We start from the raw sequence: 20,740 nt of genomic DNA, 5'->3' as shown, positions 1-20,740 counted from the left end.
ATTCTTCCTGAAGTTCAGGAAATGAACAGCTTCATCAAATGAGCAGAAGTGAAAAGAAGGCCGATGTCCAGAGCCATCTTCCGAGTCATGCCCAGAAGCAGCCTGGCGAAGCCGTCACGGGCTGGGCACCCATGTTATCTGGGGTGCTGCGGCCAGGATGCCTGCCGTTGCCCTGCCTCCTGCCTGAGCACCGCCAGCCTGGGTCTCCTGGCCTCCTCTCTTCTATGCATAGGTGGGCAGAACAATAGTTCCCTAGGACGTCCACTCCTGAACCACGGGGACCTATGCACATTGACGTTACGTGGCAAGGCAAGAAAGAAGTGAGGCTGCAGACAGACCTAAGCGCTAATCAATCTTAAGGCGGGGAGATTATCCTAAATGATGCAGATGGGCCCAGTGCAATCATAAGGGACCGTGTAAGCGAAAGGGGGAGGCGGGAGAGCCACCGTCAGGGCGATGCACTGTGCAAAGCTTTGGCCAGTCCTAGCCGGTACAGAGCGTCGGCCTGTGGACTGAATGGCCCCAGGTTCAATTCTGGTCAGGGCACATGCCCAAGTTGTGGGCTTGATCCCCAGTAGGGGGCATGCGGGAGGCAGCCATCAATGATTCTCTCTCATCATTGATGTTTCTCTCTCTCTCTCCCTCTCCCTTCCTCTCTGAAATCAATAAAAATATATATTTTAAAAAAAGCCTTGACCAAAATATACCTGGCTTTGCCAATGTCTCAAATTAGAGCTCCAGGTAATTTAATTTTAACTCATAATGCAAATTGGTTTCCTGTCTCTCTGTCTGCACCTCTCTGTGTATGTCCTTCTCTCAAATAATCGTATAATAGATAATATATTTAGAGACTATATAAAGTATTTCTGGAAAGATGCAGGAGAAACTGTTGGCATGCGTTGCCCCTGACGTGGAGGATAACTTGACTAAGAGTTTTGACATTTGACTGATGATATTTTTATTTTTGAAAGTATTAGTTTTATAAACCATTTACAGCCAGCAAACATCAAACTATAAAGTCAAATGTGCGAGACTGTACCATTCTTCTTGGCAGTCACCGGAAGAGTAAGACCTTGATGGTGGAGAAGGGGCCGGCCGAAGATGGCGGTGAGGCAGGTGGTGCGTAAAGGTGGCGGGAACGTCCTAAACGTGCACTTATGCCTAGTGTCAGTTTTTCCAACCCAGCTGACATCCTTGACAATTTCCAGCATCTTCCTCCTTGCTCGCTTCCTCTTTAGGGGCGACCTGATTTATGATGTTACTATTCTAGGGTTCGGCTCGGATGGATCGAATGCCTTCCACTTTCACTGTGCCTCAGGGCCTCCACTAAGTATGACCTGACTATCTGCACTGTCCCCCACGGGCATGCTCCCTGCTCTGAACGTAGGTATATTAACTCATACGTCTGAAGGTCATTGCGTTATTAGGCTAGACCAGTGATGGCGAACCTATGACATGCGTGTCAGAGGTGACACGCAAACTCATTTTTGTTGTTGATTTTTCTTTGTTAAATGGCTTTTAAATATATAAAATAAATATCAAAAATATACATCTTTGTTTTACTATGGTTGCAAATATCAAAAAATTTCTATATGTGACACGGCACCAGAGTGAAGTTAGGGTTTTTCAAAATGCTGGCACGCCGAGCTCAAAAGGTTCGCCGTCACTGGGCTATAGAATGAGGTTTCAATATTCTTTTTTTTTTTTAGGAAATCACTAAAGATCCTGAGTGTAAACATGCATGTGCTAAGTCTATGAAAAGTGACAAAAACAAGGAATGTTTCATTATGATATTTTATTATGGGTGTCTGTAAGAAAAAATGATCAACAACCACATACAAGCTTACAAAGTGAAATTTCAACACATTCCCTGTGTTATTGTGGCACATCAGCCCCATAATTTGTGTGTTGTTGTTGTTGTTGTTGACTTTTACACGATGAAGGGATAGTCCTCTACAGTGACATGCCAATCAACCTTGTTGGACAGGAGACCTGCACAGATGGTGTGCATTCAGTGTTTGGAATGAAAGGCAACAGTTCTGGCCTAGAGTTTTAAAAGTGAAAGTACGTTAGCACCATAACATGTGTCTTCAAAGTCTCCCCAAATATTGGTCATCTTGATCATGCTAGCAATGACGGGGGAGGAGGAAAGCACCTTTAAAAGCAGCTGATATCCAAGATTAAAATAATGGTGAATCTTAAAAAAAATATTTTTTTAAATTTTTGCACTACATGCTACATTTTTAAAAAACAAATATTTTAGAAAATAAATCAATGCAATTCATAAATTTTACCAACTTATACATTTTTTTTTTTCATCTTCTGGGACTTAGAGACTTCATCCGTGTTTCTGACCAGGCTGAGGTAGTTAAAACAGGGAGGTCTTTTCAAATTGTATGTCTGAATATTTCAGAAAGAATGGTTGTTCTTGAATTATAAGCATAGTCATTGCTCTGCACATGGGTTGGATTCAAAGAAGTAACTCAGTGTGATTGTATGAGTGTTGAAGTTTATTTATTATAGCACCATTGAGACATTTTGAAATTGAAATTTTTAAAAAAATAGAACAAAAGGCATTTGAACTGTATTTGGTGAAACAGCAAAAAAAACACAAAAAACTATCCTTCTTTGTCAAATTATACTTTTTCCAAAAATTTTGGAAATAAATAACTGGAATTTAGTTGGCCACTTGTACTGGTTGACAAGATTAGAACAAGAGGAACACATATGGAGTGTGAGGTTTTTGGCTGGGATTTTAGACAGAGTTTGGCTTATAGAAAGCAAACAGGGCCAATGTCCACACCGAATTCTTGATCGGGACCGCCAACATCATAGGGCGCGAAGTCCACAATAGGGAGTCTCACCGCCTTGCGTGTTCGGTATTCGAAGACCGTTTTGCCCCACTCGCCGGTGTGTTTCTGTAAAAAGAGCAGGAACAGGTAAGTGACCAGGACATCACGGTTCCGTTCAGACGCTGCTTCCCGAAGGCGGCCCTGCTCAGACGTGTGCCTTTAGGCGATTTCGTTATGTGAACAACATAGAGCGCCTTTGCACGGACCTCGGTGGGACAGCCTGCTCCTCCCACACACCGAGGCTGGATGGGCTAGCCCAGGGGTGGGCAAACTTTCTGACTCGAGGGCCACAATGGGCTCTTAAACTGGACCGGAGGCCGGAACAAAAGCATGGGTGGAGTGTTTGTGTGAACTAATATAAATTCAAAGTAAACATCATTACATAAAAGGGTACGGTCTTTTTTTTTTTTTAGTTTTATTCATTTCAAACGGGCCGAATCCGGCCCGCGGGCCGTAGTTTGCCCACGGCTGGTCTAGCCTGTGGCTCCCAGGCTGCAAGCCTGTAGAGTGTGTTACTGTCCAAAACAACATGAGATTACGTCAAGCACAAGAGAAATGATGCAGCCAAGAGACATGGCAGCCATGAGACATAGGAGGCCGTTGCTGGTGTCACAGGCGCACTGTGACACAGCACACCTTTTTCTGTAGTAGGCAGAGTGCGTAGTAACCAGATGATCTGATAACATTTATATTATGGATTTAAGTTTCAATTGCTTTCATTGCAACTGCTTTTTACCTAGCGGCCGAGAAAAACATATTTATTTTTCGTGGTATCGAGCATTTCCTGCAGCAACTCAGTAGGCTCTATATAACTAACCCCAAACGCCTTCCTTCTCGTGTTCGCCCTCACTGTTTTGATGTCGTTTCTAGATAGTCAGTGAGGTTCAGCTAGAGCTGCTGAGCTCAGGGTGGCCCGGGCTGAGGGGAGGGCCACACTCACCGTGCAGCCATCCTCCAGGACTGTGTATGTGAACTTGCTGTTCCCCTCCGCCTTGAATTCGCCTTCATTGGAGCCCATCAGCCTCAGGGCTTTCTTCACGTTCCCGCTGGCGTGGTCCATGTATGCGATGCTGTTCTTGCAATGGTACGTGATGTTCTGGGAGGCCCGGCTGGAGAGCAGGCGGAGGAAGGCGAGCTGCACATCCAGGACGTCCTCGGGGAGCTCAGCGTTGCCGTAGCTGAACTGCGGGGGGAGCACAGCCAACAGGTCAAACGTTTCAGGTGCAACAGAGGGACTCACGCTCATAGTTTGGCTATTGTAATGTAGGTTGTTCATATATTTTGTTAAGAATATTTTATATGTGAACTTTTCTTAAAGCATCATTGACGTACTGTATGATATGATTCCAGATGTACAACATAGGGACTCTACATGTATATGCCTTGCAATGTGATTGCTGAGAGAAGGCTGTAACCATCTGTCACCGTGTGAACACGTGTTTGCTACATGTACAACATAAAATGTCAGAGTAGGAACTGTCTGGGGAGTTAAAAGGTGGTGGCATTCTTCATGGTAGCTTAGCTCTTAAGAGAGAAGTCACACAAGGGTTAGAAGTGGCCTCCTGAATATATAGTCAGTTGGGCTCTTCTGTTTATTAACTAACCGTGCTTTGTGGTGAACAGATAGCAGGACCCAGGCCGGCCGGCAGGTAAGGGTGACTTAGTGTCAGATGAGCCCGGGAGCCCCTCTCACCTGGAAGCCCCCATCCATGGTTTCCCCAAACCAGACGTGCTTCTTCTCGGCGCCGGAGTCTGTCCACCAGCGCTTGCGGGGGGCGCTCTGAGGACTGGCACTGATGCAGGTCTCCCCCGTATCCATGTTGCAGAACACTTTAATGGCGTCCATCTTGCAGCCTTGGTTAGGGTCAACCCAATATTCTCCTAATAGTCACCGAACAGGACAATGGAACTTGGTTACAGACTCCAGTACTGAGATTTGGACCAGAGTGATGTTGTGTGTTTGCCTGGTAAGACATTCGGAATGTTGACTGCTACTGTGTTTGCATTGTATGTACTTACATTTATAGTATAGCGTGATGTACGCTCTTTGTCTAATCCAGATCTAAGCCGTGAGTCTAAACCCAAAGTCCCCATGGTCGACTGTCCTCTATGTCAAGTCATTTCCTGAAGTGACACCAAGGCGGTGTTCCATGTCAAGGTAGATAAGAGCTTGAAGTAATGGTGTCTTTCAGAAAGAATTAAACCAATATAGGCAAAACCTTATACTATTGCAATATGAAATTCCATGTAATATTCTGGAATTTTTCATTTGGATTTTTTAAATAAATCAAATTATTGAAAAATTAAGTCAAATTATTAATTTTTGAAAAGAATTAATAATTTGACTTATTACAAAAATTAAATTGTATTATTTCAATAATTAGATTGCAAACTTTGTCTGCATCAAATTACAGTGATAACCATTGCTTTGTCACTCAACCGGGCCTGTGATGATGTGCAGAAACATACCAAACTGATTTGTGTTACACTTTCTGCGGAACTGTCTTTAAATGGTCCTACTCGGGGTCCTTTGAAGTAGTTCATGTTACACTTTGAGTTCATGCTTTCTTCTCCGTGTCAAGGGGTTCCCTTCAGCCAACGTCGGGGAGCCCGTTTCTGCTCTACCAGCAGCCCCCCCACCCCCACCCCCCGGGCAGGTTCCCCTTCCCTACTCCCTGCTCAGCCTCTCTCCCCTGGCCCGGCCCGAGGCCCCACCTACCGCTCTGGAGCTCCGGGTGGCAGAACTTCAGGTCTCGGCAGTTCCGGGCCGGGTTTTTGCGAGACCCGTCAGGGCTGATGAGGTTTTCCACTTGTCCGCTGACTGACTTGAGGGAAGTCATAATCTCCTCGGTGTTGATTTTGAAATCCAGTGGTTCATCTCCGTAATAGGGGGCAAACCCTCCTGCCTTCTCCCCTCCGCCGCCGGAGATGGCCGCCGCGCCGCCGCCACAGCAGGGCCCGGGCGCGCCGGGGGGTCCAGGCGGGCCTGGCTGCCCGGGGTGGCCGGGGGAGCCCTGGGGAAGGGAGGAACGTCCATCACTGAGCTGTGCTTGTTTGGTCTCCATGAGAAAACATGTGAAGCCCCAGAAAAGGGACTAAAGACCATGGACGCCCTGAGACATCATCATGACTTCAGCAAAGGGCGACGTGACCCAGTGATGGCAAACTTATCATGATTCTGATTCGCTCTCAGGAAAGGTGTTGTTCTGCTGTGTGAGAGGCGGTGGTGCTGGAGCATGAGTTTCACTCCAGGAGGCTCCTTCTGGGTGAGTGACGTGAGCAAGGCTAATGCGGAACAGGCTTCTCCCGTGTCAGTCCCCTCCCGTGTCAGCCCCCTCCTGTGTCAGTCCCCTCCCGTGTCAGTCCCCTCCCGTGTCAGCCCCCTCCTGTGTCAGCCCCCTCCTGTGTCAGTCCCCTCCCGTGTCAGCCCCCTCCTGTGTCAGGCCCCTCCTGTGTCAGTCCCCTCCCGTGTCAGTCCCCTCCCATGTCAGCCCCCTCCTGTGTCAGTCCCCTCCCGTGTCAGTCCCCTCCCGTGTCAGTCCCCTCCTGTGTCAGTCACCTACCGTGTCAGTCTCCTCCCGTGTCAGTCCCCTACTGTGTCAGTCTCCTCCCGTGTCAGTCCCCTCCCGTGTCAGTCCCCTCCCGTGTCAGTCCCCTCCCGTGTCAGTCCCCTCCCGTGTCACGCCAGCATTAGAATCCTGAGCCCAGGTTTGTCATTAACTTTGTGTCTGTGGGCCGATCACTTACTTGCCTTTTATTTGCCACGTGTGTACCTTGTGGGGGGAATGGTCTGTATCCCACTCACCCCAAAGGTATAGGATGGAAAGGTATTAGGAGTGAAGGTATCAGTAGCAAAACAGAAATCCCGGAAGCTATCGGAGAGCTAGAATGTACGACATACGGGGGCGGCAAAGGTATGTTTACAGTGTGAGCACATGGGACGCGGAGTTAGTAAAACCGCTGTCATAATCATAACCGCGAGTCTTTTCCCCTGGGAACCGCCGCAAACCCACGCTTGCCCACCCTGCGTTTGCAGCTCGAGTGTTCGTCATGGTTGTGAGGCTCCAGTGAGAGAGCGCAGGCGGACGGGCTTATGTCTCTATTAGGTTACACCTGGGAACTGATCAAACTGTGAAAGGTTTTCTCCTCGCTGCAGTGTGCTAGAGGCTTAACGTGGTGGAGAATGTCGTCAAGTCATTGCGCATTTTCTAAATCAAGTCGGGTGACTGCGTATTGTTGAACTCTGGTTTCAGAATATTGCAAAGTGTTTCTGAACATGTGAAGGTGAGAGCAAGTTAAATGCGTGTGTCTCTGAGGGATGTCTTACCTCGGATCCTCTTTCACCTCTGTTCCCTCGAGGCCCTGGTGGTCCGATGGGCCCTGGATGCCCACTGGTCCCGTCTTTGCCGGCGGGCCCACTAGGTCCAACGGGTCCCTAAAACAGGGTCATGATGTCACAGTGCTAGGACCTTCCTTCCGCGCCAACAGGGCGACGACATGCACCTTCCCGCTCTCCCTGCGGTACTTACTCTGGGGCCGGCGGGCCCTGGGCTCCCGACTGCCCCTTGGTGACCAGCAGGGCCCTGGGGGGAGAGGCAGGGCGGATAGGAGTGAAGACTTTAAAAAGGTTAGGAGACCACACATGCCAGATCCGATCAAGAAAGACAGGGATCGCGATAAACATGATCTCCTTCCCTTCAGTCTCCCCGCTGTCTCCTGCCAGCTATGAGTTCCAATGCGTCCTTGAATCCATTTCCCAACCCGTCAGGCATATACATTCAGAAATGAACATTTTCCGCTCTCAGTGCAAACACTTGCCTAGCCCATCAGTTAAAGCGCACTGAAGGGGCTTTTCTCACAAAACGACGCACTTACCGGAGAGCCGGGGGCGCCGGGGTTGCCAGGGAATCCTCGATGTCCTTTGATGCCATTAGAACCACGTTCACCTGTTTCACCTTTGTCGCCACGGGGGCCTTGGGGACCCTTTACGAAAACACATGTCCAGTCAAGGCTCTAGTCACATATACTCACTGGGAAAGCACGCTAGAATTTACACCAATTAAATTCTCTTACATTCTGGCATTCTCTTAGACATCCCATCCACACACTGATGGGATTTGGGACTGACAATTGCATGAGACCCCAGTAATTGATGTGTATATCCTTGGCCCTGAGGAACTTTGGGGTCTGGGATTGCTTTCTGCATCACTGAGGGGAAGTTGAACCTCTGTCCCATAGTTCTGTGGTTTGTCGTCCCTTTCCCCGAACATGCCAGAAGAGAGAACTTTCCCTCGATAGAGGAAGTTAGGAAAAGAACACGACTTACAGCAGGACCGCGGACACCAGCAGGACCTGGGGCACCAGTAGGGCCAGAAGGGCCCTGAAATAAAAGGAAACACAGGAACACACGGAATTAGTCACTCCGTGATATAGTTTTGTTTGATTTCAAAGTTAATTGCATTCTGCAGGAATAACTATGCTTACTGTTACTGAAAGTTAGTATCATGTCCTCCTTCAATGTCCTTCCCCTGTTTGTATCTTTACCAGGGGGTCTAAACAGACAAGCTGAGAACGTCCTATTAACCCAGCCTTACGTTTACCTGGTAAGTGCACACTTGGTCTGGTTAGTGCCATTTTGAATTTTAGTAATGAACTCGTCACTGACTACCGCCAGAGACTTCTCCTGTGGCCTTACGACCGCCGTTGCCTACGGAATGACGCGCGTAAAAACTGCACAGCGAGTGATGGTGGGTCTTTTGGTTGGCAGGTGTGACATTCTGTCTGCTGCCTACTAGCCTCTCTCTGGAGGAAAACAGACCAGTGAAGAGCGATGGTGCGTAGTAAGACTCACAGGTTCTCCTCTGTCACCACTCTTTCCTGCTGGACCCACGGGACCGGGCGGGCCAGGGTGTCCCGGGGAGCCAGGGGCGCCTGGAGAGCCGTTTTCACCACGATCTCCCTGTGGGGAAATTCCAGATTCAGAATCAGTGTGGCCGGCAGCCAGCTCTAATTGCATGCGCCTGCTGTCCGTGCGCTTGCTATACCTTGGTCCCAGGAGTTCCATCACGGCCCGGGAGCCCATCGGATCCAGGGTTTCCCTGCGGAAAGAGACAAAAGGAACGGAGAGTGAAATGCACCTCTTTGGAACCACTCCAACGCCACCGACGCCACGTCTCTCGGGGAGCACTGTCCTCCTAGAGAGGGTGGGAGTTGGCTCTTGGGAGTAAAATGTGGTGGCTGTTGCAGGGGGCGTGGCCCTGCCGAGCTGACGTGCCGGCGGGCAGTGTGTCTGTGGGTGAAATTTCCTGGGGTGAGACAGGGAGACGTGATTAGGGAGAAAGTGTCCAATAGGAGCCCTTCAGGGAGAGATGACACATAAAAGCGGGACAAACAGTACTTTAAGCTGATCACGGGAATCTGCAATTAAAGGAAAAACTAATCACGGAAAACATGGAGGACAGGTCCACCCAGAAGGAATGTTGCAGCTTAGGGTGTCCCCGCCCCAACGCGTTTCTTTATTTACCCAGAGGTCATATTCTTCCCCGTGAACAGTCACTCATTGAGTCATATCAATGGACATGGACCTTCGAGGCTATTCTGAGTAGTAACGGAAACGCGACCATATTCACACTCCTCGCCCTGAAGGTCCCTGGGACTCTGGCTTCAGTAAGTTACCCAGGACCCCCTGGCTGGCTGGCTGTTTCCGGGGACCCGGTACTCACATCGCGCCCAGGCTCGCCCGCCGTCCCCGCCAGGCCGGGCAGGCCCTGGGGCCCAGGCGGCCCACGCTCCCCGTTGTGACCGCTGGGTCCCGGCTTCCCCGCTTCACCCTGCGAGAAACATACCGGACATGTTTTAAACCTAAGGACTAAATGAATTTCATGGTCTTAGAAGTTTAAATCCACTTCTGTTGAATTGGTTCCTAACAGGGTCTCCACAGGGAAAAGCTTTGGAGAAGCAAACTTCTTGCGTTTTCTAACTTCTCCAGTGACTCTGGACACCGAGGGGCTGAGTAATACACAGGACACAGGTTGTCAGACTCAGAAGCCATCCTAACAGGAGATGCAGACACAGACGTGGCCATTATGAGGAAAATATAAGGATGCGCCATCGCGAAGCTATGGGCTGATGGCGATCATGACCCTGAAGTGACGTTGAACGTCTGGCTCCACCTACAGACTGTACACCTGCTACCTGCGTCCGTATACATCGCACACAGAATGTGTTACAATATCATATGACCTTTAAGTTTAAAGAGGTGCTTGAAGTATCGAAATATGCGCCTTCATAAAACAGAACTGGATTGTCCCATTTCCTAAATGAATATTTAAGATGCTAACCACTAAGCTATCCAAGCAATATTAGTGAAAGCCAGTCAGGAGTGCAAAACAATGAATAATTGCTGTCAGTGAAAGGCTTTCGCAGGTCCGTACGCTGACATTATGTCTCCCTTCAGACTCACAGTCAATAAACTGAAGGATGCTCACACATTTCCCAACAGAGGCAATTGAGAGGGTAGGAAAAACATTCTGTGCCCTCCACCCTGTGTGCGCGCGCTCCAAGCTGGCCTGTGGTGCGCACTGCTTTGCACTCTGGAGCCTTTAACAAATGCACGCTCCCCCAGATGGGAAAAGATCAGGAACTTTCATCTGTTACAGGAAAGCCTGCTCCTTCTGGCCACGCTGTGGCTAACGACCCCCGAGGCTGCCGGAAACACCAGGGGCGAGCCATGCGAAGACGACACTCACCTTAATGCCTTGCGGGCCAGGACTGCCCCTGGGCCCGGGCATGCCCTGGGGCCCCGCCAGCCCCCGCGCGCCGGTGATCCCTGCCAGTCCGAGTGGGCCTGGGGCGCCCTGCGGGGCAGACAGCGAAACCTCAGTCTCCTTCCCGTGAGTACGTTTCCTGACGGCGTTAGTGATGACAGAGCAACACTACTCACCGGGGGGCCCTGGGACCCGGGGGATCCCTTCTCGCCAGGTGGGCCAGCGTCACCTTTAGGTCCGGAAATCCCGGGGCTGCCGGGGCTGCCATTGCTCCCGGGGGGGCCCGGGGGGCCGTCCTTGCCTGGAGCACCACTGACGCCTGGGGGGCCTGGGTTACCCTACAAACAGGTCCAACATTTGAGTATTTTACAATGAAAACGTTAAAGATTCTTCCCTCTTCCACCCGCATTCCAATCGCTTTCTATGGGACTTGGTTCAAAGCCATGAGCGAGGGGGTTTCTCATCGTCTGTGAGTTCCCCTGGGGCGGTGAGGAAAGCCTTGGGAAGCACTTACGTTGTTGCCAGGAGGGCCGGGGGGTCCGCGGCCGCCGGGGAAGCCAGCAGCGCCCTGCGGGAGGACAGCGCGTTTAAAAGGGGGGCAGAACGAACACGTAGGCACTACACACACGGATAAAGTACAAGCATTGGGGTGGGGGGCCGCCTTCTACTCTGATCGCTATGGTTTGTTTCCTCTTGGAATTTACATGTGACCCACATGTGAGTAAGCGACCATGGTCTTGATACTCTCGGTGGGGACCTAGTGCTGTCAAAGCAGTCTGTGGGCAGACTGGCGCTTAGGGGTGCTTTGCAACGACAGTTCAGAGGGGCACACTCACCGGACCGCCAGGGCTGCCGCGATCGCCTTTGACACCTTGGGGACCAGTGGGGCCCTGTGTGGAACGGAGGTGAGAATGATGCGTAAGAAGGGCACCACGTCGCATGCTTGGCAAAGCCTTAAGCCCCTGCCAACCAGTAACTCTGTGTTGTGGTCATCACTTCGCAATTTACACACAAGTCCAACCATGCTGCCATGCACCTGAGGCTCATACAACGTTCTATGGCGATGACATTTCAATAAAACTAGGGGAAAACCCTACCATGGAAATAAGAACCTCTCCCCGCCAACAACAGAGCAAAACTCTACGAAGCGTTAGTTGAGATGACATTTAGACTGTTGGGCCAAGCTTCGAACTCAGAACTATGTTGCTATGGAGACTGCTCCTGTCACCATGAAAAGCACTCAGGCTGACAGAGTAAGTCCCGCCAGAAGCTTCAGAGAAGGGGACAGAAGACTTACCGGAGGTCCAGCTCCCCCGGGGGGTCCTGCGGCCCCGGGGGGCCCGCCCTCGCCTCTCTCGCCAGGAAGGCCTCGCTCTCCTTTCCCGCCAGGCTCGCCGTTCTGTCCCTGCGGCCAGAAACAACACGAGTGAGTGGCCACCGGCCCCGGCGCCCGGCTCATCATGACTCGCAATCAGAACAGTCATCCGGGGAGGGCGGCCGCAGGAAGCTCAGGAAAGACGGTCCTGAGAGGACAGCCTGATGCTTTCCTGGAGGAAGACCGTCCCCGAGACAGCAGGAAGGTGCCCACGGTGTGTCACGCGGGAGACGGTCTCTCCGAGGACTGCGTGCGTGTGGAAGTGGGCACCGGGGCGGCCTCTGAGGAAGGTGGGGCTCAGAGCCCATTTCCCGGGTGCTGTCCTCTGCTGAGGGACTTGTACGGGTCAGAGGGCTCCTGGAGGCAGGCACCTGCTCCCTCCCGGGCCTGGCACAAAGGCCGGCAAGTCCTTTAGCCTCATCTTTTAAAGAGTAAGGAGGGCGATCAAGTCAAAACGGGGAGGAGCTGAAGTAACCTGGTGGGATAGGGACTGAGTGGTGGAGGCCGGACTACACTTCTGCCGTTTTCCAGCAGGATCAGATTCCGGCTGGGGACATGTATGGTTGGTTGTTTTTTTTCAATTACAGTTTACATTTGATATCATTCTATATTAGTGTCAGGTGTGGGCATAGCAGTTAGACCAGCGGTTCTCAACCTGGTCGTTCGAATGACCCTTTCACAGGGGTCGCCTAAGACCATCGGAAAACACATATATCATTACATATTGTTTTTATGATTAATCACTATGCTTTCATTATGTTCAATTTGTAACAATGAAAATACATCCTGCATATCAGATGTTTACATGACGATTCATAACAGTAGCAACATTACAGTTATGAAGTAGCAACGAAAATAATTTTATGGTTGGGGGTCACCACAACATCAGGAACGGTATGAAAGGGTCGCGGCATGAGGAAGGTTGAGGACCACTGAGTTGGAGAATCATCGCCTTTACACAGTGCCTCCCCGCTATGTCCAGTGCCCACCTGGCACCATGCGTACCTATTACCATATCACTGACTAGCTCCCCTGGGCTGGGCTTAGATCCCTGGGGCTACCGATGTGCAGTTCTTGATCCCTAATGTTCATACTTACGGGAGCACCAGGGAAGCCGGCGGGGCCTGGGGGTCCGCTTTCACCTCTCTCACCCTGGAGGGAAAGCATCCTTATTAGTCCCAGGAAGACAGCCTCCCACAGGGACCACAAATCAGCCTCTACACCATCTTATCTCTCCTTTAAGGAGGAAGTGTGCACAGGTAACTGACGCAGCCCATCACCTGGAGACTGTCTCATTTCTGAACAAAAGTAGTTGCGAACAACACCCAAACCATCGATGCCTTCTGCCTCTGACTGTGAGAGCATTTGCAAGAATCATAACTTGAGAATTCTGATGTATTGGACGTACCTAATTGTATAACTCTAAAGAATGTACAGATTTAGACCCACGGTAAATGGGTTGAAAAACCGATCAGTCAATAATGAATGAAAAACATTTACTCTATTTCTCTCCTGAGTCCCAAACCCTGGAGGCAGAGAACTTCAGATCTAGACAGAGCCTCGGGCTCAGATTCTGTCGGTCAGGAAATGCTTATATACCAATGAATATTACTTGTGCGATTTTTATATCCTCCCCCAACTATTTAGTAAAGAAGGCAGGATTCACAGTTGTCTTTTGTGAGTTTGGGGTTTGAGCACTTGAACGTTTCTTGCATGTTGTCTGACTGCCACAGACTGTTCCCACCACGCGTCCTGGGGCTGCTGGCAGCCCTGCTAACTACCAGTCGCTGTTGCATGTGTGGGTTAAAGGGGATGTTGAAATGTTGTTCACACTCACAGGGCCTCCAGGAGGACCAGCTGCGCCCGGAGGTCCAGGGGTACCACCTTCGCCCTTTAAAGAGAGAAAAGAAAAATGATATTCCCATCGTCCAAAAAGCTAGGAGATTTTGTTGTTGTTTCTAAATAGTGTTAAGTGTTACCTTATCTCCAGGCATACCAGCGGGGCCAGGGGGACCGATGGGACCAGTAGGACCCTAAAGAAAATAGAAACATTTTTAATTTTGAAAATGGAAAGCATCAGTTTTTCTATTAATCAAACAGGAAGACACAGACATATTATCCAGCGAATGTATTAGGTCATATTTTATTGCTTGAGTGCTATTCTCTTCCATGCACAAGGACTTCAGAGCTTAGTGAAACTGAGATTCTAAGGAATGACTCTAAAGGGTTACAGGATTCAGGAGAAGTTTATTGATTTTCCTTTTTGTTGCAGTAGGTAAACAAGATGTACGAGCTTACAGTCATAACTTCAAAATTAAAATATGTTGCCTTATTCCACTGCTTAATAATTCAAAATGTGTCATCTGACTACGCAAAGTGTCGTTACACATATCATGTTTTCAAATGGTAAAGTTTTAAATGAAATATTAGTTGTTGTTTTTTTTAATTAGATGATGGCTTACCCATCTAGTCTGTCAAATGGGAAGCCTTTATGAATTTTTAAGGCAATGACAGTAAATAGATCTATGTAATGACTTAGATTTCATGTTTATTTAGCATGTTTAACATGTAACTATGACTAAATCTAGAAGATGTCTGCTAATGGGAATGGAATTGATTATAGTGTCTATTTTTTCTAACATGAAATTTCTTTAAATAGTTGCAGATTCACAGAAGGTTGAAAAGAAACATACAGGAAACGCCTGTGCACCTTTCTCCCAGCTTCCCACCATGTCACACCTCACACAGCTGTAGGCCAATATCAACACCCATGAGGTGACGCCTCACACAGCTGTCGTACAGCAGCAACACCAAGAAGTCAGCACTGGTACAACCCACAGGCTTACTCCGGCTTCTCTGTGCACTCACTGGGGTGTGTGTGTGTGTGTGTGTGTAAGTAACTCTATGTAATTTTATCACACGTAGCCTTGCATGACCATCACCATAATCAAGACACATGGTACAGTCACCCTCAGACTCCCTCCTTTGCCTCCCACAGAGACAGCCATCGCCCCCACCCCATTCCTCACTCCTGGCAACCACACCCTGCCTGCACCTCCATGTCAATGGGACGTGAATGGAATCATGCACTATGTCCCTTTTTGACTTGACTTTCCTTCCCTCAGCATGATGCCCGGAGGTCTATATAGATCACTGGGGGCATCCATACTTCATTCCTTTTCATTGCTAAGTAGTACGCCAGGGTATGGCTTGACCACAGAGTGGCAATGTGTTTTGTTTTTAATTAAGAAGTTCCTTCATAAGCAGGATTGATTATCTTGCATTTTAGTGACTCACTCTGACTTTAGCTTGTAACGTTTTTCCTACTTTGGGGAATTTTCCATACTCAGGTCATGGTTGAATTGTCGGGTAGTGAGAGACAGAAATCAGAAATTTGAACTATCTCATCGTTTTGGTCTTCTTACTGCCCAGAAGGTAGCGAAGTCCGGTCTGACTTATCAGGAACAGTTTGGGGAACAGACAGAAGTTGCGGGGAGGGGACTGTTGTCCATCAGACACAGACAAGGCCCGTTTCTCCCCGAGACGCGTACTCACCCGGGGGCCGTCTTTGCCAGGAGCCCCGTCAGCACCCGCGGTGCCTGGCTCCCCCTGCCAAACAGAGGCCAGTGTCAGCGCTGGGAAGCGTCCTCAGGGGGAACCTGCCCCCGAGAGGACCCCCCGCCAGGCTGCCTGGGTAAACACCTGGTGTTCTGGGTCAGCCAACCTCCACTTGCTATAAAAGGATGACATGAATTTGGAAAATAGATTGCTTCCCAGCAGCCGTGTTTCCCTTTTACCCACGAGATCTGCTTTGTTACATAATGAACAGAAGGTGAGCCCGTACCTTGTCACCCTTCGGGCCGGCGCCTCCAGGACCCCCTCTCTCTCCAGGCATCCCTTGCAGGCCAGGGCTGCCAGCAAGACCGGGCGGCCCAGGGGGACCGGGCGGGCCCTGACACGCAAGGAGAAAGCGTCAGTCACAAGAAGGAGATGCAGTGCCTTCTGTGAAGCCCGGGGGCCCGAATGCTGTGGCGTTTACCTTGCCTCCGTCGGAACCGGGGGGGCCCGATCCACCTCTCGGTCCGGGGGGACCTACCCCTCCAGGAGGCCCACGCTCACCAGGGGCTCCCGAGTCTCCCTGTCGGGGAAAGGGAACACTCCTGTGAGGAGACCCAGTGCCGGAGAGGGACCCGCACCTCACCTGTACCAGTAGTATTTCCGTGCAGACCGCTAGGTTCTTAACTTACAGTTTGGAACAATTTGGGAATTTTTATAACAGACATTTGATCCACTGAGTGGGAACGGAAGTCTTAAAGGTGGCCCCACCCAGGAAACGTTGACACCTGGTCTGATGAAAATGAGTTTAACCATTTTATTCACAAGAGCAAACTGGACGTTCCTCTATTGGCAGATTTTTACAGAGAATCCAGGCGCGGGGAAGGTTTTTCTTTTGAAATGTCAGGCCGCAGTGGATTCTGGGTGTTGATGCCCATCGGAGAACGTGGTGTTGCCAATGCAGCAAGTTTAATCCCCTCGCCATGCTTTGAGGGGCCCCAGGTGTGTCCCCAAGCATTTACAATGTTGTGCTCCTTGAAAAGAGCTTTTTGCTATAAATACTAGACGGAGGCCCCTAGCCAATCGCTCTGTCACGTGCTGAAAACAGGAGGAAGCAAACGGGGTGCGGGGGGGGGGGTGGGGGGGCTTACCTTGCCTCCTGGTGCTCCCGGCGCACCGGCCTCGCCCTTGGGGCCCTAGGAGATGGACATTCCCCAATGAGGCTCCATCGGAACGCATGTTACGACATATAAGCAAGACACACATTGGCCGTGTCTCCAGGGGCAAGTTTGTCACCTCGAGGTGTCTACTCTTTCTTTAGTTCCTTTTGTTTTAGGCTCCAATTCAAACAATGCCATAGTTACGATAGAACAACTTTTCTCTGTTTTGTTAATGAATATTTCAAAACTGAACGTTAAAACTCAGACAACGTGGCGTGAGGAAAGGCAACATTTAATAAGCAATAAAGGAGGGCGGTGCGTTCCTTTGGTTTCAGGGTTTTGAGAAGATGACAGGCCACTTACTGCCTCACCAGGCTTCCCGCTCTCCCCGGGGGGCCCGCTGGCTCCTTGGAGGCCCTAGGAGGAATCAGATGGGCGTGTGTCATCACTGCAAGCACTGGCTGCACCAAAGCTCTCATAGGTTTCTGCAAAGTCTTAAACTTCGGGTTCAGTGGTCTTTTAGAGGCAAAAAAATTATGGCTCTCAACAGCCAATGACAGAGGTGGGAGAAGCATATTACAAAACAGTGTTCAACTCGCCCGATCCTTTTTGTTTACAGAATAGCGGGAGATGTTTATAAAAATGAAAGGATTTAGCTTTATTAATTTAAGTTCTAATAAAAAATAAGTATAAACATATAGAATTATGTGAACTCACTTATTTTAACATTATTAATATTAAAAATGTTTCATTAGTAATACTCATTCTGGACTAGACATAGAAATTATTGGAAGTATGCCTGTCTAGTCACATTGTCTATCATTGTATTTCAAGGTAGAAGACTCAAGACCCGCAAATTTTACGCTTAAGATGAATTATACTCTATTCGTGTCACAAGAAATGAACGACAATGGCTACCAGAGTACTTCATGGAAAGCAGGTGTCCAATGACGAGTTAAATACATTCTTACCGGCAATCCCTGAGGGCCAGGGGGTCCTGCCTCTCCTTTGTCACCAGCTGCCCCCTGGGGAAAAAGACTGTGATGAGATCCTCCGTCAGGAGACACCTTTCCCACTGAGCGCACACGGTTTCACCGCAGAGGCTGACGGCGTAATTGGGAATGAACCGTGTGGAAGGAGGGAAGATGCTGCCTGTGCAAGTGCCTGTGCAGGAGACCTTGCAACACACACGTTCCTCAGTGCCAGCCGCCAGCCGCCAGCTGAGGGAGCGGCACAGTCATTGCCGTGATGAGCCATGATGATCCCGGGCCAGAGGCTGTGCCGTTCCCCAAGTCCTCCCTCCCCCGACCACCCCCCACCCCTGCAGGCTGTGCGAAACCTGCCTGCGGTCCAGGGGGGCCCGGAGCTCCACTTGCACCGTCCTTGCCAGCCGGACCCTGAAAGCAGCAGGGAGAGAGTCATGGGGTTGGAGGCAAAGGCCTGCAGGGCGGGGGTGGGAGAAGTGGATGAAAGTACATACCGGGGCGCCAGGACCTCCGGGGCCACCTCGCTCTCCGTTTTTGCCAGGAGCCCCCTAAAGAAATGGCCAGTATTTACCAGTTCCAAAGAGGAAGTCATTCATCACACTGTTCCCTCAGAGTTTGACCTGCCTCTCACACCCCCCACACCTTCACACACACACCTTCACACACACACCTTCACACACACACAGTCACACACACACATTCACTCACACACAGTCACACACACACCTTCACACATTCACACACACACTCACATTCACACACACAGTCACACACAGTGTCATATACAGTCACACACACAGCCACACACACACCCTCACATACATTCACACACACACAGACACACACACCTTCACACACACACAGTCACACACACAGACACACAGTCACACACAGTGTCATATACAGTCACACACACTGTCACACACACAGCCACACACATTCACAACCCAAAACTACTGTCTATAAGTAGGTTTCCACTCTGTCCCCAGAACTCGACCAAAACGACACTTGAACTCCCTCTGCCAGGCACTGTGATTTCCAGTGTCGCTCTGCGCTCTGCGGGAGAGAGGATCTTGGCCCCACCCCAACCCTCCCACGGGGAGAGCGCAAGGCCAAGTGCCCACAGAGGCAGGGACTCACATCGTTGCCTTTAGGGCCAGGGAAGCCCATGACGCCAGGCTGACCCCGCGGGCCAGGTGGGCCTGCAGAACCGGGGGAGCCTCTTGCTCCTGGCGGTCCCTGATGAGAACAAACCGCGTTAGGAGAGGCCCCGTAGACACGTGGCCCACACAGACCGCACACACCCGGCGCTCAGCCCGCGTGCGGCCCCGGGCTTTCACGGGAAGGGAGCAGGTACGTACGGCCGGCCCCGGCTTCCCGTCGCCGCCTGGTCCTCCTGGGCTCCCGGGCACCCCCTGGATGGGAAAAGCCAGGGAGGTGCTTTCAGAGCGGTGTCAAACACAGGCGTCCACCTGCGAGACGTCCACATTCCCGCGTATACAGGTAGCCTCGCGGTGGCCTACATTTTTCTGCCAGCCAAGCATTTCAGTTAACTGCTCTATCGTGTCTGCTCCTTAATCTAGATCCGCTTAACTTTCCTGTAAACGCGTTTTTGTTGTGAGCCTATAAGCAAAGGTGGAGCCTGATGGAAGATCCTCTGAGCCTTCCCCATGTGCATTTTTCTTAGGAAACAGCAGGTTCCTCCTCACCCTCATTCCTGGAGGTCCGGGGGCACCGTCTCGGCCGGATTCTCCGGGGGCTCCTCGGGGCCCTGCGGGGCCGGGGCCGCCGCGCTCCCCAGCGGGACCCTGCGTGGCGAAACGAGCGAGCGAGCAGGTGAGTAAAAGGGCCCGCATCCGCCCAGACACGGGCGGGACTTAGGCTACAGCTAGAGAACTTCATTGGGTCCTGTTTTGTCCAGGGCGCTCTTTTTTCTTTTTAATCCTCACCTGGGGACATGTTTTTATGGAGTTTTAGAGAGAGAGGAAGGGAGAGAGAGAAACAAACATAGATCGATTGCTTCCCATACATGTCCAGACCAAGGATCAACGCCGCAGCCTCCCCCCGCCTGAGCCACCTGACCAGGGCTCTTTGGTCTCGTAAAGAGAGCTGGCACGTTGCCGCCTCGCTCAGCATAACGTCACTGTTAACTCCGAGCTCGGATTTTCACATTGGAAATACTTTAAGGCAACTTGGATGCATATCACATGCTTAAAAACAGCATCTAGTGAACTTAACACTATATATCGGTGCATATAAGAGCTAAACATCTTCGTTGGCATGAAATCATATTTGTATAGCACTTTAACGTTTTTCAAGGAACCTTGAAGCATTTTAGTTTATCTTATTCTTGCACTGAGGCTGCGGTGAGCAGGTCCCCCTGACAGGTAAGTTCAAGGGCTCTCACAGCGGCAGGGACTTGTGTGAGTCAGGAAGGTGGAAAGGTGGCGGCTCGGTGTTGGAGCCGCTGACGATGACTGTGCTTTGAAAACGGTTACATTTCTGCCAGGCGTTTAAGTGTTAATGAATGGGGAGCCGTGCAGAAGTCATGGGGTGGCCTACGTGCCCTTAAGAGAATAGGAACTAAGGGGGCCCACCTTTTCTCCCGGAAGGCCGTTGGCTCCAGCAGCTCCTCGGAATCCGGGTGCGCCCTGGGGACAGTGAGAGCCGAGGATTTCAGTCCAAAGCAGGAAAGCATCTCATGACCCTCAGTGGCCATAGGGATGCCCTCCCGCTAGGAAATGCCTCGAGACAACATGGGGGGGGCACCCCCGCGAGGAAGAGCCAGGCAGCCTCCCCCGCAGGCCTTGCATTTGCGGGGCCGTGGAAGACATACCCTCTCTCCTGGGGCTCCTGGGGATCCGTTGGAACCAGGCTCTCCAGGCGAACCAGGCTTGCCGTCTTCACCCTTAGTGCCCGGCAGCCCGGGGATACCAGCTTCCCCCTGAGGAAGAGGCCCGCAGGGGCTGGTTAGGCGCCCACGGTGGCCTGTCCCTTCCCACCCGGCTGTGCTCTTCTCGCCGACAGCCACGCCCGTGGGGGGCAC

The 20,740-nt window shown here is 50.8% G+C and overlaps 1 protein-coding gene across 1 annotated transcript in view; it reads right to left on the bottom strand.

The window, feature by feature from the left end:
- Positions 1-1,783: 1,783 nt before the first annotated feature.
- COL3A1 (collagen type III alpha 1 chain) overlaps positions 1,784-20,740 on the bottom strand; it is a gene marked incomplete at its 5' end in the record, with an annotated part of 38,165 nt that continues 19,208 nt past the window's right edge. Inside the window, 27 exons of the mRNA XM_081095982.1 lie at positions 1,784-2,918; positions 3,793-4,035; positions 4,546-4,733; positions 5,572-5,866; positions 7,180-7,287; positions 7,382-7,435; positions 7,728-7,835; positions 8,179-8,232; positions 8,704-8,811; positions 8,897-8,950; positions 9,575-9,682; positions 10,601-10,708; positions 10,795-10,956; positions 11,133-11,186; positions 11,455-11,508; positions 11,916-12,023; positions 14,733-14,817; positions 15,549-15,602; positions 15,838-15,945; positions 16,090-16,153; positions 17,080-17,125; positions 18,189-18,242; positions 18,835-18,933; positions 19,056-19,109; positions 19,404-19,502; positions 20,292-20,345; positions 20,531-20,638. Of these exons, the coding sequence (XP_080952108.1) occupies positions 2,772-2,918; positions 3,793-4,035; positions 4,546-4,733; positions 5,572-5,866; positions 7,180-7,287; positions 7,382-7,435; positions 7,728-7,835; positions 8,179-8,232; positions 8,704-8,811; positions 8,897-8,950; positions 9,575-9,682; positions 10,601-10,708; positions 10,795-10,956; positions 11,133-11,186; positions 11,455-11,508; positions 11,916-12,023; positions 14,733-14,817; positions 15,549-15,602; positions 15,838-15,945; positions 16,090-16,153; positions 17,080-17,125; positions 18,189-18,242; positions 18,835-18,933; positions 19,056-19,109; positions 19,404-19,502; positions 20,292-20,345; positions 20,531-20,638 (2,778 nt within the window). The 3' untranslated portion in view covers positions 1,784-2,771. The remainder of the gene's footprint in view (positions 2,919-3,792; positions 4,036-4,545; positions 4,734-5,571; positions 5,867-7,179; positions 7,288-7,381; positions 7,436-7,727; positions 7,836-8,178; positions 8,233-8,703; positions 8,812-8,896; positions 8,951-9,574; positions 9,683-10,600; positions 10,709-10,794; positions 10,957-11,132; positions 11,187-11,454; positions 11,509-11,915; positions 12,024-14,732; positions 14,818-15,548; positions 15,603-15,837; positions 15,946-16,089; positions 16,154-17,079; positions 17,126-18,188; positions 18,243-18,834; positions 18,934-19,055; positions 19,110-19,403; positions 19,503-20,291; positions 20,346-20,530; positions 20,639-20,740) is intronic.

This window comes from Myotis nattereri, assembly GCF_964212035.1.
Source record: "Myotis nattereri genome assembly, chromosome: 7".
Lineage (NCBI taxonomy): Eukaryota > Metazoa > Chordata > Mammalia > Chiroptera > Vespertilionidae > Myotis > Myotis nattereri.
Note: the sequence above shows the minus strand (reverse complement) of the source record. Positions and strands in the feature narration are given on the sequence as shown.